The 27,091-nt window shown below is 39.1% G+C and overlaps 1 protein-coding gene across 1 annotated transcript in view; it reads right to left on the bottom strand.

The window, feature by feature from the left end:
- clstn2a (calsyntenin 2a) overlaps nucleotides 1-27,091 on the bottom strand; it is a 148,130-nt gene that overhangs the window by 11,754 nt on the left and 109,285 nt on the right. Inside the window, exons 6-10 of the mRNA XM_020616221.1 lie at nucleotides 20,091-20,240; nucleotides 17,628-17,813; nucleotides 16,351-16,608; nucleotides 15,322-15,443; nucleotides 1,989-2,151 (exon numbers count right to left, since the gene is read on the bottom strand). Coding sequence (XP_020471877.1) covers nucleotides 1,989-2,151; nucleotides 15,322-15,443; nucleotides 16,351-16,608; nucleotides 17,628-17,813; nucleotides 20,091-20,240 — 879 coding nt within the window. The remainder of the gene's footprint in view (nucleotides 1-1,988; nucleotides 2,152-15,321; nucleotides 15,444-16,350; nucleotides 16,609-17,627; nucleotides 17,814-20,090; nucleotides 20,241-27,091) is intronic.

Below are 27,091 nucleotides of genomic sequence, written 5' to 3'. Positions count from 1 at the left end.
GGCAATCTCGCTCACTAATGGCCTGCAAAGTTATCAGTTGCAGCTTAGTGGAGCTTAAAGCGGCTTCATTGGGATGTAATAGCTGGCAAAGTTGTCCTCCATTCACTCTAGCTAATCCTTCCTTCAGGGCTTTTTCTCACAATCAGAGTTTCATGGAAAGAGGCAGAAAGAGAGGACTGTATGAAGCAAGGAAGAAAGTGATGACGACAAAATGAAAACTGCAATCAGGCACAGGATGAAAAGGAATTTAAACGGCGACTAAAATGCTGTCAGGATTGAAGCTGTGGATGAGGCTAGTGAGCGTTAGGAGTGTGAGCTGCAGAACGCACCACCGCTGTCTGTTTCTGCCCTCCTGTAAAGCCCTTTTGTATAATTATTCAACTCATAAACATGGCAGCTGAGTAGTGCTTATTCATTCCAGTGTGATCCCTACATGCTTGCGCTCCCAGCCGCTGGAACCAACACACAGAATATCCTGTTTGATACCCACTTGCTTTGCGCCTCTCCATTTCAAAGAACTACTCACAGCCTCAGGGCACAGATCTTATTCTCCTTATTTATCTTAACACTGTTTGCTCTCTCTCTGTTTGTGCTTCAAATTTGATTCTTCAACATCATTTGACTGCTGTACCTCTTTGCGGATGCAATTTCTCTGTGTTTACCACATGTTGTCATCGTGTCAAGTTGTTCCTCTTGGCATTTTAATTCAAAGCACCATGTTTTTGACCAGTGCACCTGCAACCTGTGGACAGATCATATGTCCTCTTGAGGCTCCTTTACTTGTTCTACTTTGAAGAAAATTCCAATTGTGCTTCTCTGCCAAGTAATTATTATTTCCTATGTTGTGTTAATATTGCAGAGTTTCTTGCTTTACTGTGCTTTTTTTAGTGGTTTAGTTTATTCAGCAAAACTATATGAAAAGCACTGTGCTGTTCCATATTTAAATAAAACTAACTCTGAGAATGGAAAAAACACATTTAAAAACAAATAAAGGACCAAATTAGGTCCTCAGGCAAAACTAGATGATCACTTTGATTGTGTTTAGTTGTACATATTCTCATGGAATCTAAAAAGGCACCACCTGTATTGTGAGTGGTGCGTTTTTAAATTCCATGAGTATACATATACATAGCTGACAAATAAATTGTAAAAACCAAAATAAGGTGTGTTAATAAAACCCACCATGAGCCATCAAAACCGGTGAACAATATTCATCCAAAAGATATATCCCCCTCTTTTTTTGACTATATTAGAAGCACAAAGCAGCTGTAACTGTCAATATACAGTATTGCCACATGCCAACTGTATATGAAAGTTCCTGATTTTATGTACAGCAACTAAACAAATGCTCTAACCTCAAGCTAAAAAAACCCATTGCATATAAAACAACTATCAGGTTAGTATAGCTGTAAACAAGCCCAACAACACAATGTACACCAACCTGCATCTAACCCACTGACAATGTATACAATGGACATGGCGTCACCACTTTCCTCCACTATGCAAAAAAAAAAAAAGGCCAAAATATCATGAACATGGCGGCTGACAATTGTTTTTTTGCAATCAGATTCTGCACAATAGTGACCAGAAGTGGAGTGACAGCACTTTACTGCCAGTCAACTGAAATACACACCTTTTTAAAAACCAAACTTACCAGAAAAATGACCACTTCTATACACACCAACATGATAATATCTACCAAAAACCACAGAAGTGACCTCTAGGAAAAATGTATTTGATTTGTACTTTGAGTTTTTAGTTTGGCTCATGTCCCATCTTCTAACATGGAGGAGACAGGATTTATGACCTATACTACAACCAGCCACCAGGGGGCTTTGTGCGCCATCTCAGAGAGCTCTTAGCCTGTCCATCATTTTTACAGTCAATGATCCAATTCTGTCTGATTCCAGCTTTTCTAACACCTTGAACCTATTTCTGCATTACACTAAAGCTGCTGTATACTTTTAGATCCAAATGCATACACTGACCTTGCCAGCAGGCTCCTACAGTTAGCTGTGTATCAATCTTTGAGGTGTGGATTGGCCAGTCATCTGTCACCAGGTAGGGTTCATAGGTCACACCATCCACAAATAGTGTCACTGCAGGAAATTCCACATTGATCACATAATAGTGCCATTCCTTGTCGCAGATCTGAAAAGGAAAGAGAAAGTTAATCACCCTGAGAAGCTACAGTACTTTCAGCTTTTATTACGCATTCAAATAAGAAAATATTTCAGGTCTGCACATACACAAAAATAGGACAGCTTTAAAAATCTATATTATTCTGGCAACTACATCTTTGTTCATCGAGGCCTTATTTAGGTGAGGAGCATTTCTCTGTGGAGGACAATGTTTATAGGGCTGGTATTATGGACACGATGATGTTTACTACAGCTGAAACTGAAGACATGTGTGAATGTTCCCCACCTTTTTGCCTTCAATAAAGGAGATGAAAACAAATTCCTCTCCTCATCTTGGGATCATTTGCTCTCTGCCATCACATAGCTAATGAGGTTTCTGTCTAATGAGGTGTTCATTAAAGGCGCATGATGAGTGACAAACACGGCTGTGGAGGACCTGAGTGCCTCACAACTTTTATCAACAACTGCAGGTTTCCTTGATTCTTCCTGCTCTCTCTCTTTGCCTCTGCCTCTCTCCCCACAGTCTGTTGCCCCTTATACTCGCAGCATCTTTAAACATTTGCTACTTTGCTGACTTCATCTATCAATTATTTCCATCAGTGACTAACCTACAGATAATTTTCTCAATTAACTGATTCATTGCTTTGCCAATAAAATGTCACACATCAGTGAAAATGCCCTTTATCATTTTCCTATGGGGTTATGTGCATTATGCTGCATCATGTTACTGTTTGTAGGAAGAGGCTAAAGAGATTTTCAACTTTTATCAAACAATTCAAGATGCTTGTGTTGGTCACGTCACAGTTAAAACTGCAATAACTCATTTCTGGGGTCACATAGATGCAATGAAACCAAGCTGTGAACCCACTGATACATCATAGCAAAATTGTTAACAAAAAGCAGCCTATTGATACACCTATGATATGGATTTCTGCACATCTAATGAATGAACAGACAGGCCCAGTTCCATTTCCTATGTTTTAATCCTCAAAATGAAATTACAAGGAGTGGTGGTTCACATCTTCCTCTATGAAATGGGACAACCCTTCAAGTGCTCTGTGCATCATCGATATTTACTTACTGATGATGGTTAACTAAACAGATGCAACGAGTTGTTGTTGTAAATTATGAATCATACAATGCAGTCTTCTGCTGTGGTGATATCTCTTGGTCTTTATCGGTTTGTGATTTTCAACAGCAAATAAAAGGAGGGGTAGGGCAAAGTGTAAGGGGGAAGGGATGATTTGGGATTGAGTCTTGTCTGTGTTTCAGGTCTCTACCAACTCATGTGGGAAATTTCTGGCACTTCAAGCTGCTAAATACTCAGTTAAATTTTCCTCAATAGCTATCTGCTGTATGCCTACACAAAATTTGCCCTCTGACTAACTGCTGACCTAACCAGGATGTACTGTACTCTGCATGTGGTGATGCTTGCAGTTCTTCCAGGTAATTTGTAGAAAATAAATGAACATAAGACAGCAGTGAAGTATTACATTTGAAATGTTATACTGTATTCTGTGAAAAGGAAATACACAGACAACATTACATGGAGTCCTGTAAACAACATCACATCTGTAAGGCAAGGCCTGTCCTTTCATATCTCAGTGAGATATGAAAAATGTCCTCAACTGAAACCACTTTAAATGTGATATTTTCAGGTAGGTAAATATAGTTTCAAAGGCTTTAGCAACTTGCTGAGGTCTTAAAAGATTTTCTCATGATGCTCTTATGCCTGTTAAAGCAACAACATCTGTTTTTTCTGTAACGTCTGCTATGAAAGATTCAACTGAATTAAGAGTAAACAAGTTATTTGCACGCAAGAGGAGGAATTCTGGAGATTTGAGATGCACAGAAAAAAGCAGGAAGGAGTTCAACATTCAGATAGATTTTCATTTTGTTCGATTTCTTTTTAAGGCTCTGTGGCCACACACACAGACACACACATACTGAGAGTTTATTCAAGCCGTGATGTGAACTAATGGGGTTGAGACCTGTGTTGAAGAAATCAAAGCTCCAGGGATGTTTGATTTAGAGAATAGAGTCTCACCCTTACGAGTGGGAAGAGACAGAAATTCCCATGGGCTATCCCAGACACCCCTTCCGCACAAATCACATCTCAGCAGATACTCAAATAACTATGCCTGGTTACTGTGGTTTTTATGCATTTGTTTCCTTATAACAGAGAGAAATGAACCACCTGACAGTTCACAAACACACAAACAGACAAAAAACATATTATAAAAGTTAAAGCACAACTTGCTTTGTTTTAGCTTCATGTACTATATATAGCACAACAGACGAAATATCCCAGGTTGCCAGATGTGTGTTATTAACATTGACAGTGTGTTTTAGTTTCATCAGCTCACTTTCAGACTTTGTATGCGTACTTGACTAGACAGGCAGAATGCATTGCCACTTTCATTTAGCCGCTGGCTGGCTGAGTGCCTGTGGAGGAGAGTGCAAAGTGTTTGTGTAGGAGACGCTCTCCCTTTATACTGCACTTAATATTCCCAAAGCAGCAAGTATGTGGACTTTATAAAAGCATGACCTGATAAGAGTTTTGCACCCCTTTTATGCAGCTTTGTGAGGCTGTAGAGCTAAATGCTAACTATAACATGCTAACTATCACAGTGACAATATACACATGCAGATGTTTAGCAAGTACAGTCATCTTAGTGTAGCGTGTTACATTACACTAACAGTGAACACAAAGTGCAGCTGAGGCTGATGGGAAGTATTAAATGAGCAAGTAATCATTTTTACCTGGACAGGAATGTGTGTACAAAATTTTATGAAAATCCATTTAATAAGTGTTGAGATACAGAACTTCAGTATGGACCTAAGGAGGCATCCATAGAGCCACACTGCGAGAAATAGCAAAAACAGAGTTCAGGCGGTATGGAAATATGACAGTAACAAACTGGGTTACATCATTTCTCCCACGCAGTGAAGCTGATTGTTTCTCCCTTAATCTCTTTTCTTGTGCTTTCCTATTCTTCTTCTGTCTGTAATAATTGAAGGAGTGGGTGCTAGACTGAGTGGTAGAAACAGCCATGAACATATAATGTTCTTTATGTCTGTGTACTTGTTTAAAGATGTACACACAGTGACAGCATGTGTGGAAAATCCTTAACATGAGTTTTCATTTTCACTGGTTGATCAGACTTTGTGGCTTGAATAGCAAAAGGGATCACTCAAGTTGTATACGGAGACATACAGTATATCTGTGTCTCTTAATTTAATAAACATTAACATGTGTAAATACAACAACTCTGTTGCCAAGATCATAAGCCATCTGTTATAAATTAACTTTATTGAATGACTGGCAGTGCAGTCATTTATGTGCACATATGTCATTACTCCAATAAGGAAAAGTTGCTGTAGCACTCTGAATCTAGTCCAGCACCATGTTTGTATATATTGCCGACTGCCTACACACACACACACACACACACACACACACACACAGATCATTAGTAGATTCCATCAGCTGCACTCTTCTGCTGCTTAGGCATATGTTTGTATATATATATATATTGCTTGAATGTGTCTGAAGGCACATAAGTCAGCGGGAGCAGGAACGCATATCTCCTCTGCAGCAACGTAACAAGACAGTGAATACCGTAATGAGCTGGTATCAAAGAAGTCACCAGAGCAGTCCCACTATATAGAGAGAGGGAGACAGCCCATGCCCCAGCTAGATATATTTTAAACTATATAAATCTCTAAGAGGGACCTTTGGAACACTAACATGTAAACAAGGCTTGCCTAGAGAGAAGTGTGTAAACAGCTTACTTTTACCACTCAAAAAGCTACAGCAATGATTTGTGCTCTAATGGGGCAGAAGTTCATCTACAGTAACTACAAACTACTCTTGACAGAATAAACAGCTGCTGACATGAATCACGTTATTTCAGCAGGTGAATAACATATGGCTTCTCTGAACGTAGACAAAAATTAAACACTTCAGTTGGACAAGATGAAAACAGCAAAAACAGAGGATGCTGAGAGACACACAGGGACTGGACCTAAAGAGGACGAGCAGGCGAGTATTTCAAATCCTGGCTCCTAAACATGTTGCAGACTCACAGAGCCCATTTGAAGTCATGCACACTATTAGTTGGACTGAGGATGTGTTCTACATTTTATTATGGTGGCTCTGTTCTATTCAAGTGTCCTGTAAGCCATGACAGGGAGTCAGCATGTGCAATGTCAGGATCAGGCCCACTGCACGCCATGTTCTGTGTGTACCTGTAGGGCACCAATATAATAGCAATGAAAGAAATAAATATCTACATATGTATCAATAGATACAGTATCTATCTTCTATAGAAACTACATCCTGTCTCATTTTCACTTGATTTATCAGACAATGTGTAAAATCCTAGTTAATGCACCTTTAATGTGATTTTCTACACCAGTGCACCTTTGACATTTCAAAATTTCCCCTGTGAAAAAATACCTGTTGTATGTAGTAAATTATTTTGGTGACACCATGCAATTCTCAACATAGCTCCAATCACCATTAACCCAAGCAGACATCTAATCAACAGGAATGATTAAAAACAGCTGTATGAGTGTTCTGTTTTCAAATTAGGAAGACAGCCAGGAGATGTGTTTTACTGATCCTACAATTTCTAAAGGATGAGGTCCCCCAGGAGGAGCTGGGAAATGTTGCGAGGTAGAGGAACGTTTGGACCAAACCTACTGCTCCTGTGGCAAAACCACAAATAAGCAGCTGATAGGGGATGAATGGATGTCATTATTAGACATATTTTTCACCCACATTTCTCCCATATCTTACTACATTGCTCTCTTCCCACATAATTCTGTGAGGTGCCTGTTTTTCTGACCCTAATATTAACATGTTAACTCCCAGCTCCACTTGGAAATCTGCATTTGTACAGCATTTGGAGAATCTCTATCCTGCCAACAGAGGAATATGCAATCTCCTCCATAAGGTATTCTCAAAGACAGATTGCTTCCTTGTTTATTGGAACTGTGTTGGACAGGATGAAGGACTGTGTAATAGGTATCCAAACACTTCCTGATCATTTGGCTTGCAGACACAAACAGAGAGAGCCAGACTCTGTTTGTTGAGTATATTACTGTGCAATAGCAGTGTTTTATTGCTGCGAATAAAACAGCAGAGATAAGCCTGTCTATCTTGTGGAAATCTGCCACAGTGTGCTTGGAAGCGACTATTCCATTTTACATGCAGGCACAAGAAAAGCATGATCTTGGGCCTAGAAAATACTTATACAGCCTGGGCACTGAATTTAGGTTGTCACCCAAAGGACAAAAAGATTCAGACAGTGCCTGCTCTGCATCAGACCAATTACTAACAAGAAGAGGAGAGTCCCAAACCAGACATAATGTTAACCCCTTATTCACAGATAGTAATGAGGCATTTTACTGTAAATCTGCAGACATAAACAGAATAATGAGGACATTGTGCTGAGAAGCCCTTTAATAGGGTCTAGTTTATTCTGATGCACTGGAGAATGGAAGGAGACTTTGTATACAGTGGTGCTCAGTAGTGTTGTAGTCAAGACCACCTAAACTGAGATCGAGTCAAGACCAAAACCAAACCAGTGCAGTTAAAATGAATTTAATAGTTTGATAGCAGCCTGCTGGCTTGCCTCTGTTTCGGTGACACTAATGACACCAAATAGGAATGAAGTTGGTGACAAATTTTACCTATAAAATTCACCCAAATTATGCAAAAGCTGTTTGTCACTGTTGGTGTCCTTTCAAATTCAGTGTTGTAGTATAACAAATAGGAGACCTTTGATTTGATTTGATTTATTCTTTCAAGCATGTAAAGACAGTTGATATAACAACACATAATTTTACACATATCCAACAAATGCTAATCCAATATCAATTTGCTTATACCTAGTACATGCTTGAATGGAGTAGGTGGCTGTGGCTCATGAGGTAGGGCAGTTGTCTCCTGACCAGCAAGTTGGTGGTTCGACTCCCGGTCTCCCCGCATGCCTAAGTGTCCCTGAGCAAGACACTGAACCCCGAATTGCTCCTGGTGGCTTGACTAGCGCCGGTGCATGGCAGCTTGTCGTCATCAGTGTGTGAATGTTGTGGGTGAATGGTGTATCATCTCTGTAAAGCGCTTTGGCCAGTGCAACACACTGTGAGAAAGCGCTATATAAAATACAGTCCAGGAAGAAGTCAGACTTATCCAGTCCTACCCCATGACATCATCTTACCATCATTGGTTTGCAAGCAGTATCTCTACATAGATAATTATTTTCTACACCACACAAGTAATATACTAAAGAATTATTACAAAGTGTTAACATTCTTACACCACACTCACAATGTTCCATCTAATTAATCATTGAGCCTGTTCTTACATATATCTTGATTGACACATACCTTTATATTTATGTTTAAACTCGTCAATTCTATTACTATTTTTTTGATGTGTTAAGTGATCGTGGTGACACTACACTACAAGAGTGAAGTTACTGAATATTTTTCCCTCAAAATTTCTATACAAGAGTTATTTAGGTTATTTGATATTTTTGTTGTAGGCTCTCTCTTTTCAGTCTAGCACTTTTTAGACGGTCCCTGCACACTGGTCTCACAGCCAGCTGCAGAGAGACACAATGCTACTTGTCCAATGAGTGTGTATATGTGGGTAAAACTCGGAGTGCAGCTTGTTTTGATAAAAACTGGATTACCTTGTTTTCTACCTTGTGTTTTAACAGTGTTTTACTAGGACTTATTGATCCAGTAACTAAGAATCTGAGAACATACATTTATTGTAGTTCAGCATCGCTGGATAATGCATCTTAATTCAATACATGAGCATATTTGTTAACCATATTTGTTAAGATATTAACCCACTCTGGGTGTAACTACCATAGTGACATGAAGCTAAATGCAACATGCAATACATGTCGTACAGACCATATAAGACACATGAGTGTATGAAATGTCCCAATGAAAAAATAAAAAGATTTCCAAGTTTTATGCTAGTTGAAAAGCAAACTTTATGTAAAGCTATTTAAAACTTGCATCAAGGTCTAGTTTCAGAAGTTTCTGACTGTCAGTGATGATGTCAGTGATACAACTGAGCCTAAGTGTTGTATTTTGTTTAAATTGTTGATGCAATGTTTTACTTTGTATGGAATAAAGAATGTGAAGGAATGTTACGTTTTGTTGAATGTTGGGACAGGCCACCATTTTTGGAGGTACACGTTGTATTTACCTGTATACATTCTTGTTTTGTTTGGCTACAAATACAGTGGCTTAAATCTAGTAGATCTCACTGTAGTGACTGTGGTAATTCAAAATGGATAACCTTAGCTGACTGTAGTTAACTCGTAGTGGAACTAGAGATCCCGTCTACAAGAGCAGCAGACTGAAAAATGACTGCACCCTGATCTCAGCTCTTTGTTCGGTAGCTAACGAACTGTCAGCATATGACACAAACACTGCAGATGAATCAATTTCAGTCCTGCCTGTGCACAAACCAAACAGGAAAGTGGATGTTTGGACAAAGTTAAAGTATCTGCTACTGTATGTAGCTGTATGAGGTTGTATTTTTTAAATTAACTTATAGATGTATGTAGTGTATATATCTATGGTTGATAATGAGCGTGATATATGATCATGAGATGAGATGGTTAGGTCAGTTGACCATGCATACAGTCCAGATTTTTAAGCGATGAGTGGGCAGTAAAGGCTTTGAAGAGGCTGTTTAGGCTTTTCAGTATTTCTTGGACAGTGTGCAGATCCTATTAGTGGTTTTTCTAGTGACACAACTGAAAAAGCCAAAGAAAGAAAAATGTGAAGCCTAATATTAAATAAAACATATTAAAGGTCTGCTTTGAAATTGTGCAGGATTGCTGAAATCTTTTTGTCTGGCTCTTCTGTATTCTCACCAGCTCTTAATGGTTAATGCAGCAATATAATATCAGTGAATAATTTAAGTTATACCTTTAGGGTCAGCATAAAAAGCCTTAAAACAGCAAGGAGGAGGAGGAACAAGCAATGAGAATGAGCTGGAGAGATGCATGTAGATGGAGCGATGCGAGAAAATAGATAATAGAGAGCCATAAAAAACAAACTGTCATAGCTAACATTCTGTCATGCTGACTGAATGCTTATCTAGAAGTTATAGTGTGCTGTAGTAGTGAGGCTGGTTCCCTCACCCTGAAGTCAGTGACTTTTTTGAATGGGTTTTTAGTTAGACACCTGAAATAAGGTCTGTGGTTTAACACAAGGTCAATACACTTTTACATTTGTTGCTATGACATAAAAGATGTCAGTAAATACTCCACTCATGTATGCTTTTATGTGTCTTAAAAAGGTGGTTGCTTACAAGTGGCTAAATGAGAATACACAGACCGCTGGGGACATTAAACATCATCACCCTGAACACAGAGACTCATCTACTCATTAGCCCGACTTTATGGCCTTGTTATGTTTAAATTTGCACTCTTGAAAACTATTCTAATTAACTGACACAGCCATGATCAGTAGTTAGATCAGATCACGCTAAGAGGAAAGGATTTTATAGAAGAGGTGAGCACTTTAAATCAAATTACAAGTTGGAAGCTGTGATGGTGATGCTGAAGTCATGGGACTGTGGTGTAGTTTGTTTAGAGCCTAACAATAGCTTTTTACTTCTGGCGATCGTATTTGGGCTTCATAAGTCATAAAAGTGGTGTTCACCTGTGAAGATAATTTGGCTGAACAAAACATGTAGGTGTCATAAATTGCTGTTTGTCACCAGTCTAACTTTCTGCAATAATCCAAAGCCTATGGAAAAATCCCACTGGTTTTTTCTTGAGGGAACCAGGATGATGCTGTGTGATCTAAAAGTTGCAGACTGTGGCATTACAGACACATAGAGTACACACATATAATCACTAACGCTAGTCCTCACACTTTTGTTCTCAGCACACATGCAAACTGCAAAGACATTTACATGAGGTGAGATTCTACACAGGAGTAACACAGGAAGCACCTAAAGGAAACAAAGTACAGCCAAACTCTCAAATTAGGTCATTTGAAAAATATAAACAAGAAATGAAATAAACACACACTGAAAAAGTATATGCTACAGGCAAAGCTCAGTATTTTCACTTGCTCTCTTTTGCTACTTAGCTCTTGCACAAAAGCAAAAAAAAAAATCATCTTTCATTGCCAGCTTGTGTTCTTCTATACTAATGCGTGCTGCACTCAGAGTCCTTGCAACAGGATGCTTTGCAAAATTAAATTGATTCATTTCAAATAATATTAACACTGAAAAGTAAACACAGCAGTGCCTGATGTTGACTGGAAAATAAAACATGGGTTTGTGCGAGTCTTTCATATAACAAGACGTGCTTTACATCACAAGGAGATTTTTTTTTTTTTTTGTAAATGTTGACTATTACAAGGTCTTCACTTTTCTGACCCGTCCTAACCTTTAAACGCCCACTCTAGTGTACATTGCTATAAGGCTAACTGCACTACAAACATTTGAAACATCGATATAAATTGCAAATAACTTTACTAAAGGATTTATCAGTTGGTCTTTTGCGTTTCAAATGGAACTAGATTGCTCTCTGAATAGACACATGCAGGGATGTAACACACACTCACACCGCCACTAACACCATCCAATTAATCTCCTGAGAAACAAAGAGAGGCTTCTAATCAACACGAGACAGAGAACAAGCCGTGACACAACGAGCATGGCAGATAAGGCAGGTAATTGTAGATGCTGTAAAGACAAGCGAACAGCAAGAACAATTATGTACCATTCATTCAGTCAAACTCAGACATAAACGATAAACAACAGGGGGGCTGCACCTGTTGAGCAGTGAAACTGGAAAGGTTATCTGTGATTCACGTCATGCGATCTCCCCACGTTGCCCCATCAATTGTACAGTTATCTTGGACTGATGTGAAACAGTTGTAAATAAATCACTGACTCTTTTAATCTTTTTTTAAATCTCAGGCTTCAGCTGAGAAAAATACTGTGAATTTGTCACACTTCGATTTTTCCTGTTCTATTTCTAAGGAGCCTGCTGTGAGTAAATAACACCATGTTTGTAAGGGTTTACATCAATGCCACATCACACACTTTTCCTTACTAAGCATTCAAATGTGAACTGTAGGAATGGTCGGGGAAAAATTACCTTTTTCTTCCTCCACGTCCTTACATTTTTGAGACTTTGCCTGTTTTCTCCTCTTCTGCTTTATGACTTTGTTTGCACATCTGACATGTGCCTATCAACTCTGGCTTCCAGGATATTTGTATAAGGAACTCTTGACTTATGGAGAGGGGAATAATAAGAATAAAATGGAGTGATCCATGTGGTCCATGACTGTAACAAGTCTTAGAAGGAGGCAGGGAGGATATTGTGTGTGCATGTGTTGTGTTGTGTTTCAAATATACACTCACAAATAAATTAGTGTTTGTAGATGGAGTATAAAGGCTTCAGCCAGATGTGACATTCCTTCAGAGTGTTTCGATCAACATGGAAAACTCTCTTCCTCTCTTTGCTAAGTTCCTCTCACCCCCACACCCCACCCCTCCCCTCTCGGGGTGAAAATTGCCGAATCAATACAGCTAACTGGAGTAGCTGTGCAAGGCATTGAGTGTCCTTTCTAAGTGCTGGAGAAACAAGGACAGCAAGAAGTAGCTATGTGTCACCTCTTCTCCTTTTTCCCTGCTATCCACCTAATTCTTTTCTCAACAGCCTCAACTACTCTTTAAGCATGTCCTCATTATTCAGCAGCAGGTAATGGAGCATCTACTACCATTAGTTCACACTATGCTTAGCTATTACTGAACAAGAAAGTATTAAATATCATCCTGTATAACAGAAGTGGTGAGGAAAATAGAAATTTGTGCAAATGGGCTGTATCACTGCACTGTTTCAATAGATCTGAATCAAAAATCACAGGTCAGCTGGCATTTTACCACTTTGGGTGTTTGGACTTGGAAGTGAAACATTACACCACACTTAACATGCGGGTATCAGTATCATAGTTTTTGTGCTACAGTATGTTTTTAAATCCCACTGATGTGAGTTTATACCATATGGATTTATATTTACACCAACTGAAATGACTGTTTTGTAGTTACAAATGTCAGGTTTATTCAGATTTCGAGAGCAGTAGTTTCTTTATAGAATCACCATTTTGCATGATGATTTAACAATAACAAAGGTCTAAATCAACCATTAAACACCTTGAGACCCCAGATTTCCCTTTGGCAGGAGCCTTTGGCAGTAATGTGGTCTAGCTGCAAAATATGTTTTCTCAACTATAAAAAAGATCACGCTAACATTCTCCAAGTCAATTTCACTGGTGTACTGCTCTTTCAAGCTGCATGAACAACTAGTGGTTATTTGCATGGTCAGACATTTGTCAAAGACTTATTTCAGAAATGACTGTGATAAGCAGTATATGAGAATCACAGACATGCTGATGATGTCATTTCTCTCATTAACCTCCACTATTTCAGACCAGTTTCTATTTATATTTAATGACAGTTTCTACACAAGTGATTTATACTGGTGAGCAACTCCTAACAAATTCTCTTTGACTGCACCGCGTGCTTCCTCCATGGTCTTCTCCAGTATCCAACTATAAGAGCAAATGGGATCTCAGCTATGTCTGTACTACTTTATATTTGTGTGTGTGTGGAAGATAATGGGAGAGAATAAGACAGAGATAATGAGGGACTGAGAGGGAATGAGAATCAGCCAGACTGGAATAGAGCTGTGTCTTGAGGTTGTTGGCTAAGAAAACTCAGCAATCAGCTGCTTGGCTGACCCCCGTAAGAACACTAGACTGAGAAAAGAACTTTTCAATCTCCCTTTGACCTAGAACAAACAGCTACCTGGTTGGAAGCTACACAGGAAAATAGGAGGGAAAAACATTTTGTTGTACCTGTGACCTGCAACAAACAACTCTGTGACTGCAAGGTACAGACCAGCAGCAGCAGCAGCAGAGACAGTGTCAAGAAAACACACCCTGTTGTTTGAGTTTACACCTCCTTACACAAGAAACACAGGTCTTGTATCTAATTCTGCATGCCAAGCTGCAGATCAAACTCCAAAATTAAATTAGTCACTAAAGTCAGCGTACATGCTAATAGATGCTCTCACACACAGCAAAACCTAAATACAAATCTCTCATAATCTGCTTAGTGAGCAAAAACTCCTAAGAAGCCTGAAGCAATTCCTAATCATTTCACTACAAGGTGGATATATGCTGTATCCCAGGAGTAAAGGTTTAGATTAGATTTACAGAACATTTACCATGCATTATTAGTGAGCTGGAGAGATTCCTCTGCAGGAGTTCATTGGCTTATATTCAGATTCATGTCAGCTCCATGGATTTTATTTTCTTTTTTACTGTGGCATTTTCTCTGCTCAGTGACTGCCCGATGAGGCCGAGTACCCAGACACCCTTCAGCCAGATGGTTCTCATTCAGGCATTTACTTTGCTGACATGTCCTTGAGCAATACCAACAAAGCAACAAGCTCCATGATCACTGGTCTCAATCTGCATTGTAACATCTTTAGGGGAGATGGCAAAAGCAGATGTCACTTTGTGGAGCAAAACTTTCAATGTGCATCTTTACATGCCTGCTATGAATCATGTCTTCTAATAATGAGGAGACAATTTACAGCAGTGTTGTCTACATCTGTAGGATATTTTCAGGCAGAGAATGACTGTGCAACATCCAGGGAGAAAACCATTTTATTATATGCATCTCTCTTGCTGAAGCAAGTTTACTGTATGTGGTGCAACTTTTTCCTCTCAAAGGCCTTCTGCGGGACTGAAACAGTAATCTTCACTGAAAATTAGTTCAACACTCTACAGAAGCATGACAGATAATAGAGATCTGCTGCTGGGTCAGCTATTACCCGTAGCTAAACAGACTTTCCACTCTATGTCTCTACTTGTGTGTATGTGTGAGTGTGTGTGTCAGATAACGGTGTGTTCTACCCTCTAATCTTCCACAGTAAGCAGTCGAAAGTGATGGAGGGCCTCTGCTAATTAGAATGGAGAGCCTTTCCTTTCACTACAAAAATAATGACGGCCCTTCACCAGATGTAGAAAATCACCCTGAATCTGTGCTTGCACTCAAATAGGACGTGGCCCAGCTCACACTCTCTCTCTCTCTCTCACACACATTCCTCACCTGCTCCAGTTTCCAGTGGAACTCAGCAGGTCTGAAAGTGTCGACCTGAGTGAAATCTCTTCTGAGCAGGAACACCAGGCGGCAGTTGTGAACATAGAGGGAGTAATGGTGGCGGTTCATCTCTGAAACAGGAACATCACAGACACACACACACACAATTCAACAAAAGTCTGTATTATACAGTGTATGAATCAAAAAGATTATGCAATCTGCAAGATTAGGCAACACTGCGTGATGTCAGCTTCGTATTCTCATTAGATTCTATTCCAAATACCATGTAACTCCACAGTGATGAGATACTGGATCCCTTTGATAGATGATGTTTGTGGTGTTTTTAGTACTTGTAGACTCAATTCTGCTGTTAAAATCGCAGAAATTGTAACACATGTTACTTAGGTCAAATGCTCAAAATAACATTTACCTGAGTGGAATAAGTGTAACAATAACTGTTGTGATTAGGAAAAATGTGGCAAGTACTGACATGTTGACACTGATTATTATCATGGTAGTCACTGTTTGACTGAGTCCATCATACCATGCATGTCTTTCAGACAAAACACCACAAATCAAAAAAGTGTTCATCAGACATGAACTACTGTAAAAGATCAGACTACACATTTCCTAAACCAATAGGCCATCTGTGAGACCATTGTGAGAGCATGCAATGTGCAGATGGCTTGCTTAATTACACAACTTCAGACATGCTGTGGGAAAAAAGTTTAAGATTTCAAAATGCATTTACCATTGTGGGCTTCAATTATCTTGAAGCCCACAATGGTAAATGCATTACCAGCTTATTATTTTTTTGAAGGTCATGTAATTTTCATGGCAGGTTTTGTAGTACAGTAGAAACTATGAAATGTTTAAATAAAAAGGGGCCTAAGGATGAGCCATTTAATTTTCCTAAAGTACTGTAAGTGCAGATTAATGTTAAAATGTAGAAAAATTAAAGGTTAAATCCAAAAAAATTTTTGTTCCACATGGGACTATGCATCTCAGCATTGAACAGATGTGAAATAATTTCCTCACCGGTCTTGTCAGAGTTGCACAGTAAGGTTTCTTTCTCAGCTCTGAGTCCTGGACTGGGTCCGTGTTTCATCCAGGTTGCTATGGTAAACTGATCCGTCAGGTTTTGGGGAACCACGTGATCTGGAACATTGGCTGCCTGACGCCCATCAAATCTGTAGATGAGGTCGCTGTCTCGCCCGCTGTCAGTGAGCAGAGACATTGTCCAGTTTGTGGACGTGCTGGGAGCAGGAAGGAGGTCGGTGCTGCCTGATGCCGCACCTGGATGTGCCAGTCAGAAGATGCAGCACTGTCAAGACGACTCCACAAAGAACAAACCTTGGACAGCAGCTGCTTCTCCAGGATCACTATCTTGTTTCTGTGTCATCTTTCTGGATAGCAGTGTGTCAGCATATGTGAGTTCATGCCCTAATGTTGTGCCAGCACCCTGACTCTATGAATCAGTGCATATCTACTGTACGTATGGTTCATGTATTTCTTGTAATGTGATATTACTAAACCATTTGTGGCAACAATGTCATATAGCCATGTTTCTGTATGAATCTTCTTATTTGAAATGTTCTATTTATATTTCTACTACCAACAAGTACTTAGTACGTGCTAGTATTTGAAATTCAAAATAAGATGCATGATCCCTAGAGATCCATTTATATCATAAAAAGAAAAATGGGAGCATATTTTCAAAGCAAATCAATTATTTACAAGAGAGTACAATTAACAAGTTACTCAGCTGAACTAAATCCCCCATGTTGTATTATTTCAGTAATCATGACGCCTAAGTAAGTGTCACAATGCAAAATGATGGTCATTGTGCACAAAACATGGGCTTTCATTTTTTCCTCTAAACAATCTAACAGTGGGTTGTTAAGAGGAATATTCGCCTTGTTAGGAACAAATAACAAGATTGAATCTGTCATTTACATGTACTGTGTATTACAATGCAAAGCCAGGGATTAATAAGGAGCATGTGCTGCACTCATGTCACTCTTAGATAAGATGTTTTCGAATTAAGTCCAAAATAGTCTCACAAATTAAAATGACACTCTAGAAATGGGCATATTTGTATACTGCAGAAGATAAGAGGTGATTTCTTCTTTGAATGAAAAATGTCCTTCTCCCTCAACATAATTTCTACCTTTTGTTCACTCATAGCCCTCTGCTCTTAAACACTGCTTCACTATTTCAACAAGGCATTTAATTTCATGTCTTCTTTCTTGTTCTCTCAATCCTCACTTCTACTCATCTCGTTTCTCACTCTGGTTTGGTCTCTCTCTACTTACCACAGAGTTTTTGCAGAGATTTTTCAGAGTACGTTTCACGGTCACAGCCCTTCCCAATGTGATTGGTCTGCAGCTCTACCATTGCTCTCACGCCAGACAGGGGTCCCCCACAGGTTTCCAAGTGCATCTTGGGAAACAGCTGCTTGCTCCCAGTTCCTGGCTCATAGTCTACACGCTTGTTCCAACCTTTAAGGATCAGAATTGGCATAGTAGTTTGTGTATAGCAAGTAATTTATTTAGTAATGTCAGTGTATCATCTGTTGCAAGACTAGTACATTCACCAATTTCACAGTGAGATATTGAAGCGTCAGTAACATGTTGGCCATGTTTTGACCATTTTTACTATGACTCATGGAGAGATACTGTAGTTTGACTCTACCTGTCTCTGTAACATCATTTACTGTACATGAGTTCTGTTCACTATAGGCCTAATCTTGTTGTCTTTTTTTCTACATTTACTGTTATTAAAGCAGTCTACAGAACTATGGGGAATAACACCTTTTAAATGTGCATGTGTATCTTGACAGGATGACAGCCAACCACACAGGACAGCAAAATGGTAATTTTCTCAGTGAAATCTTGCTCTGTGTTAAGTGAAAAGGAGACTGAAATGGTCCTATAACATGACAGGCCTGATTTAAAAACGGGGGAGGGGGGTCTCCCCTTGTTGTAACTGTCAGTCCTGCTGTCTGGTGTTATATTTATCCTCAGTGTGTGCAAGAATCCCTGAATCTGGAGGTGAGAAGGATTCACAAGCATGATTGTGTGTGCATATGTCTGTGTGCATAAATGCGTGTGTAGGTGGACACCTGGCAGCTCTTGCCAAGGCTACAGAAAATGATATCAAGTCTCCTGAGACAAACATTCACAAAGAGAGAGGTGGACTGTGATTAAGGAGGCAAGGAGGAATGAGAGGTAAGGTGGAGCAAGGCCTGTTTAGCCTCAATTTTTATCAGAGAGTCCTCTTCAAAAAGGAGCAGCAGAATCACTGCTGACCTTTAAATACAGATGATAAATGAGGTTGTATGTACAAAGAATATGAAGTTTGTATTGCATCATTGCATTAAAGTATGTTTTATTCACGGCTTTGAGCTACTGTGAGTTAATGGTTTTACAAGAGGATTACGTATGGCCGCTTTTTACTATATGAACCAAATCGCAAAGAATCATGTTAGTCAAATGTAGTGAGTTGATATCACCTGTATATACCATGATACATTTGAATCTCAAAACGACTGTACATTTTTACTAAAATCAATAGCAAGAGCTTTCCAGATCCAGCCTTTATTTTGTTGTCAATTATTTTATGTTATATAGATCAGTACCTCTACATTACATTTACATACAGAAGTATGACATTTCAGTCCACTTTTCCCAACACTGTATTATTTCTCTCTGCTCTACCATCTGTCTGTGATGTGCACTGACACTTCCCTCAGTGAGTGTCCATAAAGCCTAAACAACCAGCATTCATGTCATTTTCAGTGTGCACTCTCTTTGCACAAATGCATCCACATCATCTCTGTTAAGGCTCATTTTTTCCTATTAAATGATCTGCTCTCAGCTGTCACCTGAGCTTTGCTGACTCTCTTAACATCATGTTTCGCATCGTATGGTACAAAGAAGCTAAAGCTGTGCCCCCTGAGAAGAAAATGTTTGTACCTACAGCTTGAGAACTGCAAGCAAGAGTCAAGACTGAAAACTGTTTTTCAAACCCTCTGCACTTATCTTCAGCAAAAACTTTATTTGTTTATGGTCAATATTCTCAAACAAGAAGCAAGAATTGGACATCATTCAAATATAAGACAGTAAAGGGCAATGCCCTTGGTAGTAAAACTGCATATATAATACTAATGAGACTGTCATTGGCTTAAAAGCAGCTCTACTAATCATAGCTTTGCAGCAGACTGGGACTTTACACAATAAGATTTATCCTGGTCAGGCAATTTATGTCCACTGTAAGAATAACCATCACCTCTTTCCTTCACTATAACTTTGTTTCGCTCCTTCCTCCCTTGAGTTGCTGGTTCATTCAGTCTCCTTTTTTATCTCTCCCCTTGTTCCCTCTCCCCTCTTATCTTTCCCTGTCTTCCTCTTTCATTCCTGTGTGAACCTGACTTCTGAGATGCTGTCAGCGCTGACAGGTGAAGCAGCAGGGGAGACGGACTGGCTTGAATGCCAAGCCGTTGGCATGTTAAAGGAGAAACACACACACACACTCACTCCAGCCAACTTTCTGTCCAGAGGTTTTTGTCAGGTTTTCTGATTTACTGGAGAGACATTCTTTCTAAAATGAGATAGAATTCCCTTGAGGGCAAGCATATAATCAAAAACCACACTGAATCGCCCTCAGTAAGCACAAAAAGTGTACCTTCTCCTACCATAGAAATAAGTGCATTTCTGTTATATAGGAAAATTAAGGTATTTTGCAAATACTTCGGTGGCTCTTTCTTGAGCTCTCACCTTGCCATCCAGGCTTGCAGACAGGCTTGACATCAATATGCACAGTCACATCTTCTCTGGCTCTCTTCTGACCACAGTCAAAGGCCGTCACCATAATCTTGTAGGTCTGCTGCTTGTCGTAGCTCAGCCGTTCTGTGTTCCTGATATTACCTGACAAAACAAAAATCAAAAGGAAATATAATTACAATTATCCATTAACAGGAAAAAAAATAACTTGCTATGCTTATTTGGTAATAATAAAGTGAGAAACACTGAGCAATAATTGAAGCTGACTTTGCATTAAAGAAACTGCTCCTTGAAAACTAGAATTAATCGTTGTGCTTATTGAAGCTTGTTACTGAAAACTCAAGGTCCAGTGACCTTGTATTGCATTTGAATATTAAAACCTCTCTGTAAACACTCAAAGTAAAATCCCAGTGATGGGCTATCTTCACCCGTCGCCACAGTAACAGTGCAAGAAAACGGCGAGATAGAGGAGATGCTACTGTACATCTGAGGATTTTCACAAATGTGTCTCAGCTGGGGCTTTTAAACAAGGTCATACAGTGAAGCTACTATTGTCCAACGGTGCAACCCACTGCTGACTAACTTCAACAGATGTCTAACAGACGTTTAGTCTTGCAGTTGTTTACTGTAATGTACCGTTCACACTGACAATGTGCCTTTGTGAATGTTGTTTGCCAGCTACAGACTGGCAACTGCCATTAACCCTTGTGTATTTGAACTTAGTCTAACATAGTGTTTGTACTTTTTGACAGTTTTATGTGATTGAATGACTTGTTTGTATGTATTTGTGTTTGCTAGGCGCTTGCCTTAAATGGCGCCTTGAGAACAAATAAAGAATTCTGAACTGAATATTTACATTTTTTATCCTATCACAGTCTCTCTGCTCTGTTGTCTTCTGTCCTTTCTATCCCTTGTATGACTGTCTACAGTGATAACTGTATGTTAAAGAATGTAATTGTTGTGGTGTTGTGGTTGAGGAACATGCTACTATGAACAGAATAAATGTGATCAATATAGAGCATTGAAATTGGTACATCATGTAATGGTGTTTTCACTGATTATACCGTAGAAACAAAAACTATAACATTTCACAAACACGTAAATAAATAGCTTGAGGAAAAGTGTTTGATGTTTGCATGTGTGCCCAAACACTGTGCTAACTGTGAAAAAAATGATTCATTATCTAGCAGAGTCTTGGCTTTAGTGAGCTAGTTGTAAGCCATTTATTTTTTAGACTGAATATTTTCATGCATACAGTAAGAGAGAAACAGGTGAAAGGCCAAAAAAAGACAGACTCATGTGTATATCTTGATGTTTTTGATGGTTCAGTCAACCTTATGTAAGCATGTCTTTATTATTAAGCGACAAAGGTTTGCAGCTTTTGAAGACAGAAGCTCACAGCTACTGAATCATTAACAAGTTTTATATATATATATATTTCAGTTATCAGTATGTTCTTGCTGTTGTTGTGTCCAATGTGTATTTTATGACAGTAAAGGCTGATGGAAGATGAGTTCATATAAAGGATAATTTCAGGTTGTGTTCCATTTAGTGTTAAATGTCTGAGAGGTCCAACTAGAGACGTGTCAGTCGGAAGTGTCTGTAGTTCTATCAAACTGCAGCAAGATTTCAGGAAACGCATGTAAGCAGCGTTGAAAACTGTAAAGGTGAGCGGATACATATGTTTTGAGGAGTTCAGCAAGAACAAAAAAACCCCCAACTGGGACTAAACTGACTCACAAAGGATTACACCCCAGAAGCGCTGGTGCAACAGTCCTATGCTTTACTGACTGAGCTAAATGTTAATTCAATGCAACGCATTAGTGAAGGTCACCCAGGCTTTATTTCTGTGTCTCTGAATGACAACTGCAGAATGAACATCAAAGCAGAAGTAAAACAGAACTCAAACCTTTTCCAGTTGATAATTAAACACATCATTTATCTGGGAGACTTTCATACAGATGGTATTCAAGATAAACAACAGGCTTCAAAACAGTTTCAGATTCTTATTTGTCAAAGACTTAATGCATCAGTCACTGCCATCACAGCCTGTCTCCGGACTTCTGAGGAAAACCAAAGCTATTTTTGTTTTGCATCTGGAGGCTTGGCTGTTTGAAAGGCTGTCACTCTGATTGCTGTCAGAGAAAAAAAGAAGGGAGACCAAAGGAGAGGAGACCAGAGGAGAGGAGAAAAAAGCGAGACCAGAGGAGAGGAGATACAGCAAGGAAATCTGTTTCAGAGCACAGCAGTATACAAAAGAAAAGAGCTGAGCTTGAAATGTCAGAGGGAGAAAGGCGAGGAGGTCAGAGTCAGATGGTTCCTACAAATGTATCCTATTTGATCCACAGCTAGTATGAGCAGCAGCAACAGTACAGGTACTGGGCATCGGCTATTTGCCACTTATTTAGCAACTAGTGGTAGATGTTCAGCTTGACAGTTTGATTCATTAGCGGGCGACCATACTCTTCAGGGCTCTAAGGTGCCACCTGGATTTACTGTAGAATGAAGATGGACACAGTCCACCAATTTTACACATAAAGTTCAGTACACAGTGGGATTTACTCTGCCTGTGAACACATTTACATAATGTCCTCTAAGGCCCTGATAGGAGCTTTTCTAGGTGTAAAAAAATAGGGCTATTTATCAGCTGGGGCTTAAGACTTAATGTTAAAATTTAAAAGAAAACTACTCAGTTGCATTACGAAGCAGTAAGATCCAGTGTTTGAAAAGGCTGACCATTCTCAGGACCAATGGATGCATTGTGTGAAACAAGCAAATGGCTGTTGCAAAATAACCACAGAAACCATCACACTCGTGTCCACATCTTGATTAATTATTGTACAGTTTCTACTGCAGATCAATATGCGAGTTGGAGATACTGAAAACAGTTCACACTCTCAAAAAAAAACAATTAGGCATCAATTAAAAGTTCTCTTTCTGTTGATATCTCCCTCAAGACCTCAAAAGGACCTTTTTGTCCTCTTCCAGTGTCTCCACCCAAAACACCAGATAGCTGGGACAAGAGAGTACACCTCAGTTTCCTGTTAACAGATGTGGCAAAAGTAACACATAGAGCAATTTGAAGCTACAGTATGTAACTTTTTTCAAATATTTTTGCTGTAGAAATCTGCTCCAAAACTCGTCTCAATGTGGAGAGGTGCTGTCAAAGCCTCATGTGACCCAGACTCATTGAACAGCACTAGCAGCACAGCAGAGATATTAGCTTTTTTTTAAGACAGGCTTGATATTGAGCAGGACTGACCTTTCTAACCCATCAAAGATTTTCAATTATTGATCAGTAAGTTTTGTTGGATTCTCATTTATTGTAATTTCATAAGGAGAAATATCCGTAGCAGATCGTAGTAGAGCATAGTGGAGCAGGGAGAGGGAATGCTGGGTGGAGCATAGTGGATTGATTTTGGAGTTTCATGCTACTTCTACTTTAAGTTACATATTGTAGCTTTAATTACAATATAGGCAGACATGTTTCTGCAACCATCAACAAGTGTTATTTTAATCCTCATAATTTCAATCAATCAGTAGCAGAGCCACACAACACTGCTATTTCTATGTTGATCATGTTTATGTTGCAATATGAAGATGAAGCAAGCAACTACTTATTTATCATATTATTAGCAATCATTTTTATATAAGACATGAAAATGTAGACTGAATTAATCATTCAAAATGTTATTAGAGTAAAACATGAATTTTGCTTTTACTATACATTGGACACTACAGTGGTATTTTTTGGCAGATGATTATGGATTATTATATGACAGATTAAACTGACTGTTACATAAAGAAAACATAAACTAAGATCTTCAGTGTTTCTCATGTGACCACGAGTGTCATACGGTACCCTCTAACAAACCCACCCATAATGTATTGTAATGGGTGGGCATATGTCTGACACCACCCCATTTCCAATATCAAAAGTCAAATGTGTTTGATAAGTCACTAGCTGGGTGCCTTTTGACACTAATATTAAAACTGGTATCAAATGCTGAACAGTGGGGGAAAGAAGAGAAATTGTCATACAAGTGTTCTGAGGGTAAATTTGACTGTGCTTTACAAAAATCAAGTCCTAAAAGTCAAGATGGCTTGCCTGTGCTGCACTGATTTAGACCACTTTGTTTTTAATCTGTATCATGTGAGTCTGCCGACATTATGGAAATGCAGTACTAAATTGCTGGAGTAGCCTTTTAAGCTTAGCATTTAGAGGCCATACTGCGCATCAGCTGATTGAAATAGGCTGTTCAATTCAACAGCACCTTTAAGAGGAGTCCAGCTGGTGTGAACAAGTGATGAACTGATCTCTTTTAAAGGTGGATAAGAGTTTCCATCCTCACTCAAGTGTTATGCACAATATTTAGAGACATTTCACACACAATATCAGAGACTAGTGAATATTGGATGAGTAAGTTCTATAGTTAGTACCACAAAAACATCCTCACATCACTAAAAGGTAACAGAAAAATATTTTAAAAAGTGCAGTGAATGAAGTCTATCTGGGTCAGCAGCAGCTACTACAGATTTAACAAGGTATTATGTTCCATAAATTTAAACTGCCCATGGCAAGCTTTTCCTTGTTTTCTGACTTATGCACAGTGTTACAACGGTGAATTATCATCTTAAACGTGACTGAAAGCTCAAAAAATGAAGTGTACCTATGTTGCTGTACTTCTATGCAACAGCATCTCAGTTTATACAAGTCTCATGACTATGTAAAATCTTATGCAAGAGTTCACAGATTTTCTTGAATGGTCATAATCTCCTGGCTGTGTACATTCATGTGAGATTGCCCGACATCCACCGGTGCCAAGGAGGACTTTTTGACTGTGCGTGGTTTTGTGAATATATTTTACCTTTTGTTGCTGCACTGTGACCAGAGGATGTGGAGAAAAATACAGGGCCTGAGGTTGCTGCATGTCTGTGAATGTTCATGTACAGGGACCTTGACCGGGTCTACATGGCGTGAATGAAGAGGATGGAAACCTATAAGCAGCCACACAGAGAAGCACCCTGGGGCGGTGAATGATCAGCTGATCTAAGCTAAATTTCCCTGGAGCACAATATCCATTTGTTTTGACTGCTTGAGGCCAGTGTGTCTGCCGCATGTGATGTGTTGCAGGTTAACAAGAGGATTCTAATGATCCATGATGTTATTGTTGGTGCTACGCTACTTGTTGGAATTACTTTGTAATGCAAGGGAGTTGTGGGGGAAGGTGCAGTGATCACTGGCTGGATTTATCAACCTTGAAGTTTCCACTACTCAGTAGGACATAATAGTAAGTTTAAAGAAACTACAAGTTGCCTGTTAATGTGTCATTTCGTTAGAGAATTGTTGTAAGGCTGGAGAAGTTACTATGTCTGCATTATGCCAGTTAGGGGGTTTCTCAATTGCCTGCTTTGTTTAGAGTGTTGTTTAAACTGTTGTTTACCTATCTGTGAAGGAGAAGTTCAAATTAATTCATGCCATTTCATTGTGCTGTCCACTTTCATATTCTGGCTTGAACATGACAGGTAAGATTTGAGGTATTGTCATTTTCAAAAATGTAGCTGTAGATTTTTGGTTCATGCATTGTTCTGGCTTTTTGTCCATCAACAGGAGTTGTGCGCATTCACAAACTATCCTCTCATTTTAAGGAGGAGGATCTCCATGTGATATTGTGTTTTATTTTTCTGAAATATTACAGGCTATATGGAGTTATGATGGGTGCAAAGCTAATCTAGACATACCCAAAATTAAAAATTAAATGGGTGGAAATGAGCATGCCATGGGCTCTTTAAGAAGCTCAGGAGAACCACTGGTCACATTCCCCTTCTCGTGATTAATATGAGGAAAATATATGAAAATAAATTACCTACTCAGCAGGCATGTCTACACAAGGAGCAAACATTTCTACCAAAAGACTGTAAAGCAAAATTATTTTATTTTTGTCAATACAATCACCTCTACCTCTACCTCTGCAAGAGAAGCAAGCAAGTTAAACACTAAAGCATATTATGAAACCATATTAAAGGGATGTTATACCCAGCTCAATTCGGCTATAAATACACAAACATCATCTGAACTGTGAACCCTGCAGAAATGATTCAGAGCCAGTTTATTGTCACCACTCTAAAAAGCCAGTGTTAGAGAATTCATTTAGCCTTATTTTACTGTCTGCTTGAAGATGCACAATTTACTCCATATCCAAGAGCAAAGATGCACACTGCAGCACAGCCCATTTACTTTTTTATCTTGCATATCCCTGAGTGCACAAAATTACCATTGCTCTATAAACCAGGTTTAAACAATTTCTTACATATACTGTAATACTACTGTGCCTGAGAGGAGAGCAAATCAGATGAGCCAAACAGCTGTAAGAAACAGTGAGAATAAAACTGGAGGTTAAACTCAAAAAGCACTGAAACAAAATAATAAATTTGACCCTGACAGAGAGAAAACAGGATCCACTAAAGAAAGCAGTGTGTGCCTGTGTCTGATCTATTGGTAAAAATTCAACACACATCTATACACACACAAAGCCCTCCAGTCTCCCTTCAGCTTGGATTATGCTGCACTCAGATCAGCACACTGTGGTTGTGGAAGCTCAGGGAGAAGCTGGCACAAATTCCAAAACAGGAATTTTATATAGGCAGATATGCTCAGAGCAGCTCTCAATCAGAAATAAAGCACACTCCTCCAGCTAGGACTGGTGTAAAGCCACAAAAGAACACAAGAAAACTGGAAAGAAAATAAAAGTAGAAGCGTCACAGCCGAGGGTGGATCTTTGTCAAGACACTTGAGCTATGCACTGATCAAAAGCTACTTCATGGATCACAACATTATTGGAATGAAAATGGATTTGTTCTTTTGCTTTTTCCCACTCTGTACTGTATTTCTCTATGTGAGGGATATTCTGTTGTTTGGTGTATATCTAAAAATAAATGATTAGTGCAGTCCCTACATGCACACCATGTTATGCTTTAACAGCGTTTCATTTTGC

Source organism: Monopterus albus, unplaced genomic scaffold (genome assembly GCF_001952655.1).
Source record: "Monopterus albus unplaced genomic scaffold, M_albus_1.0 scaffold172.1, whole genome shotgun sequence".
Lineage (NCBI taxonomy): Eukaryota > Metazoa > Chordata > Actinopteri > Synbranchiformes > Synbranchidae > Monopterus > Monopterus albus.
This window is presented reverse-complemented; position numbering and strand designations above follow the sequence as displayed.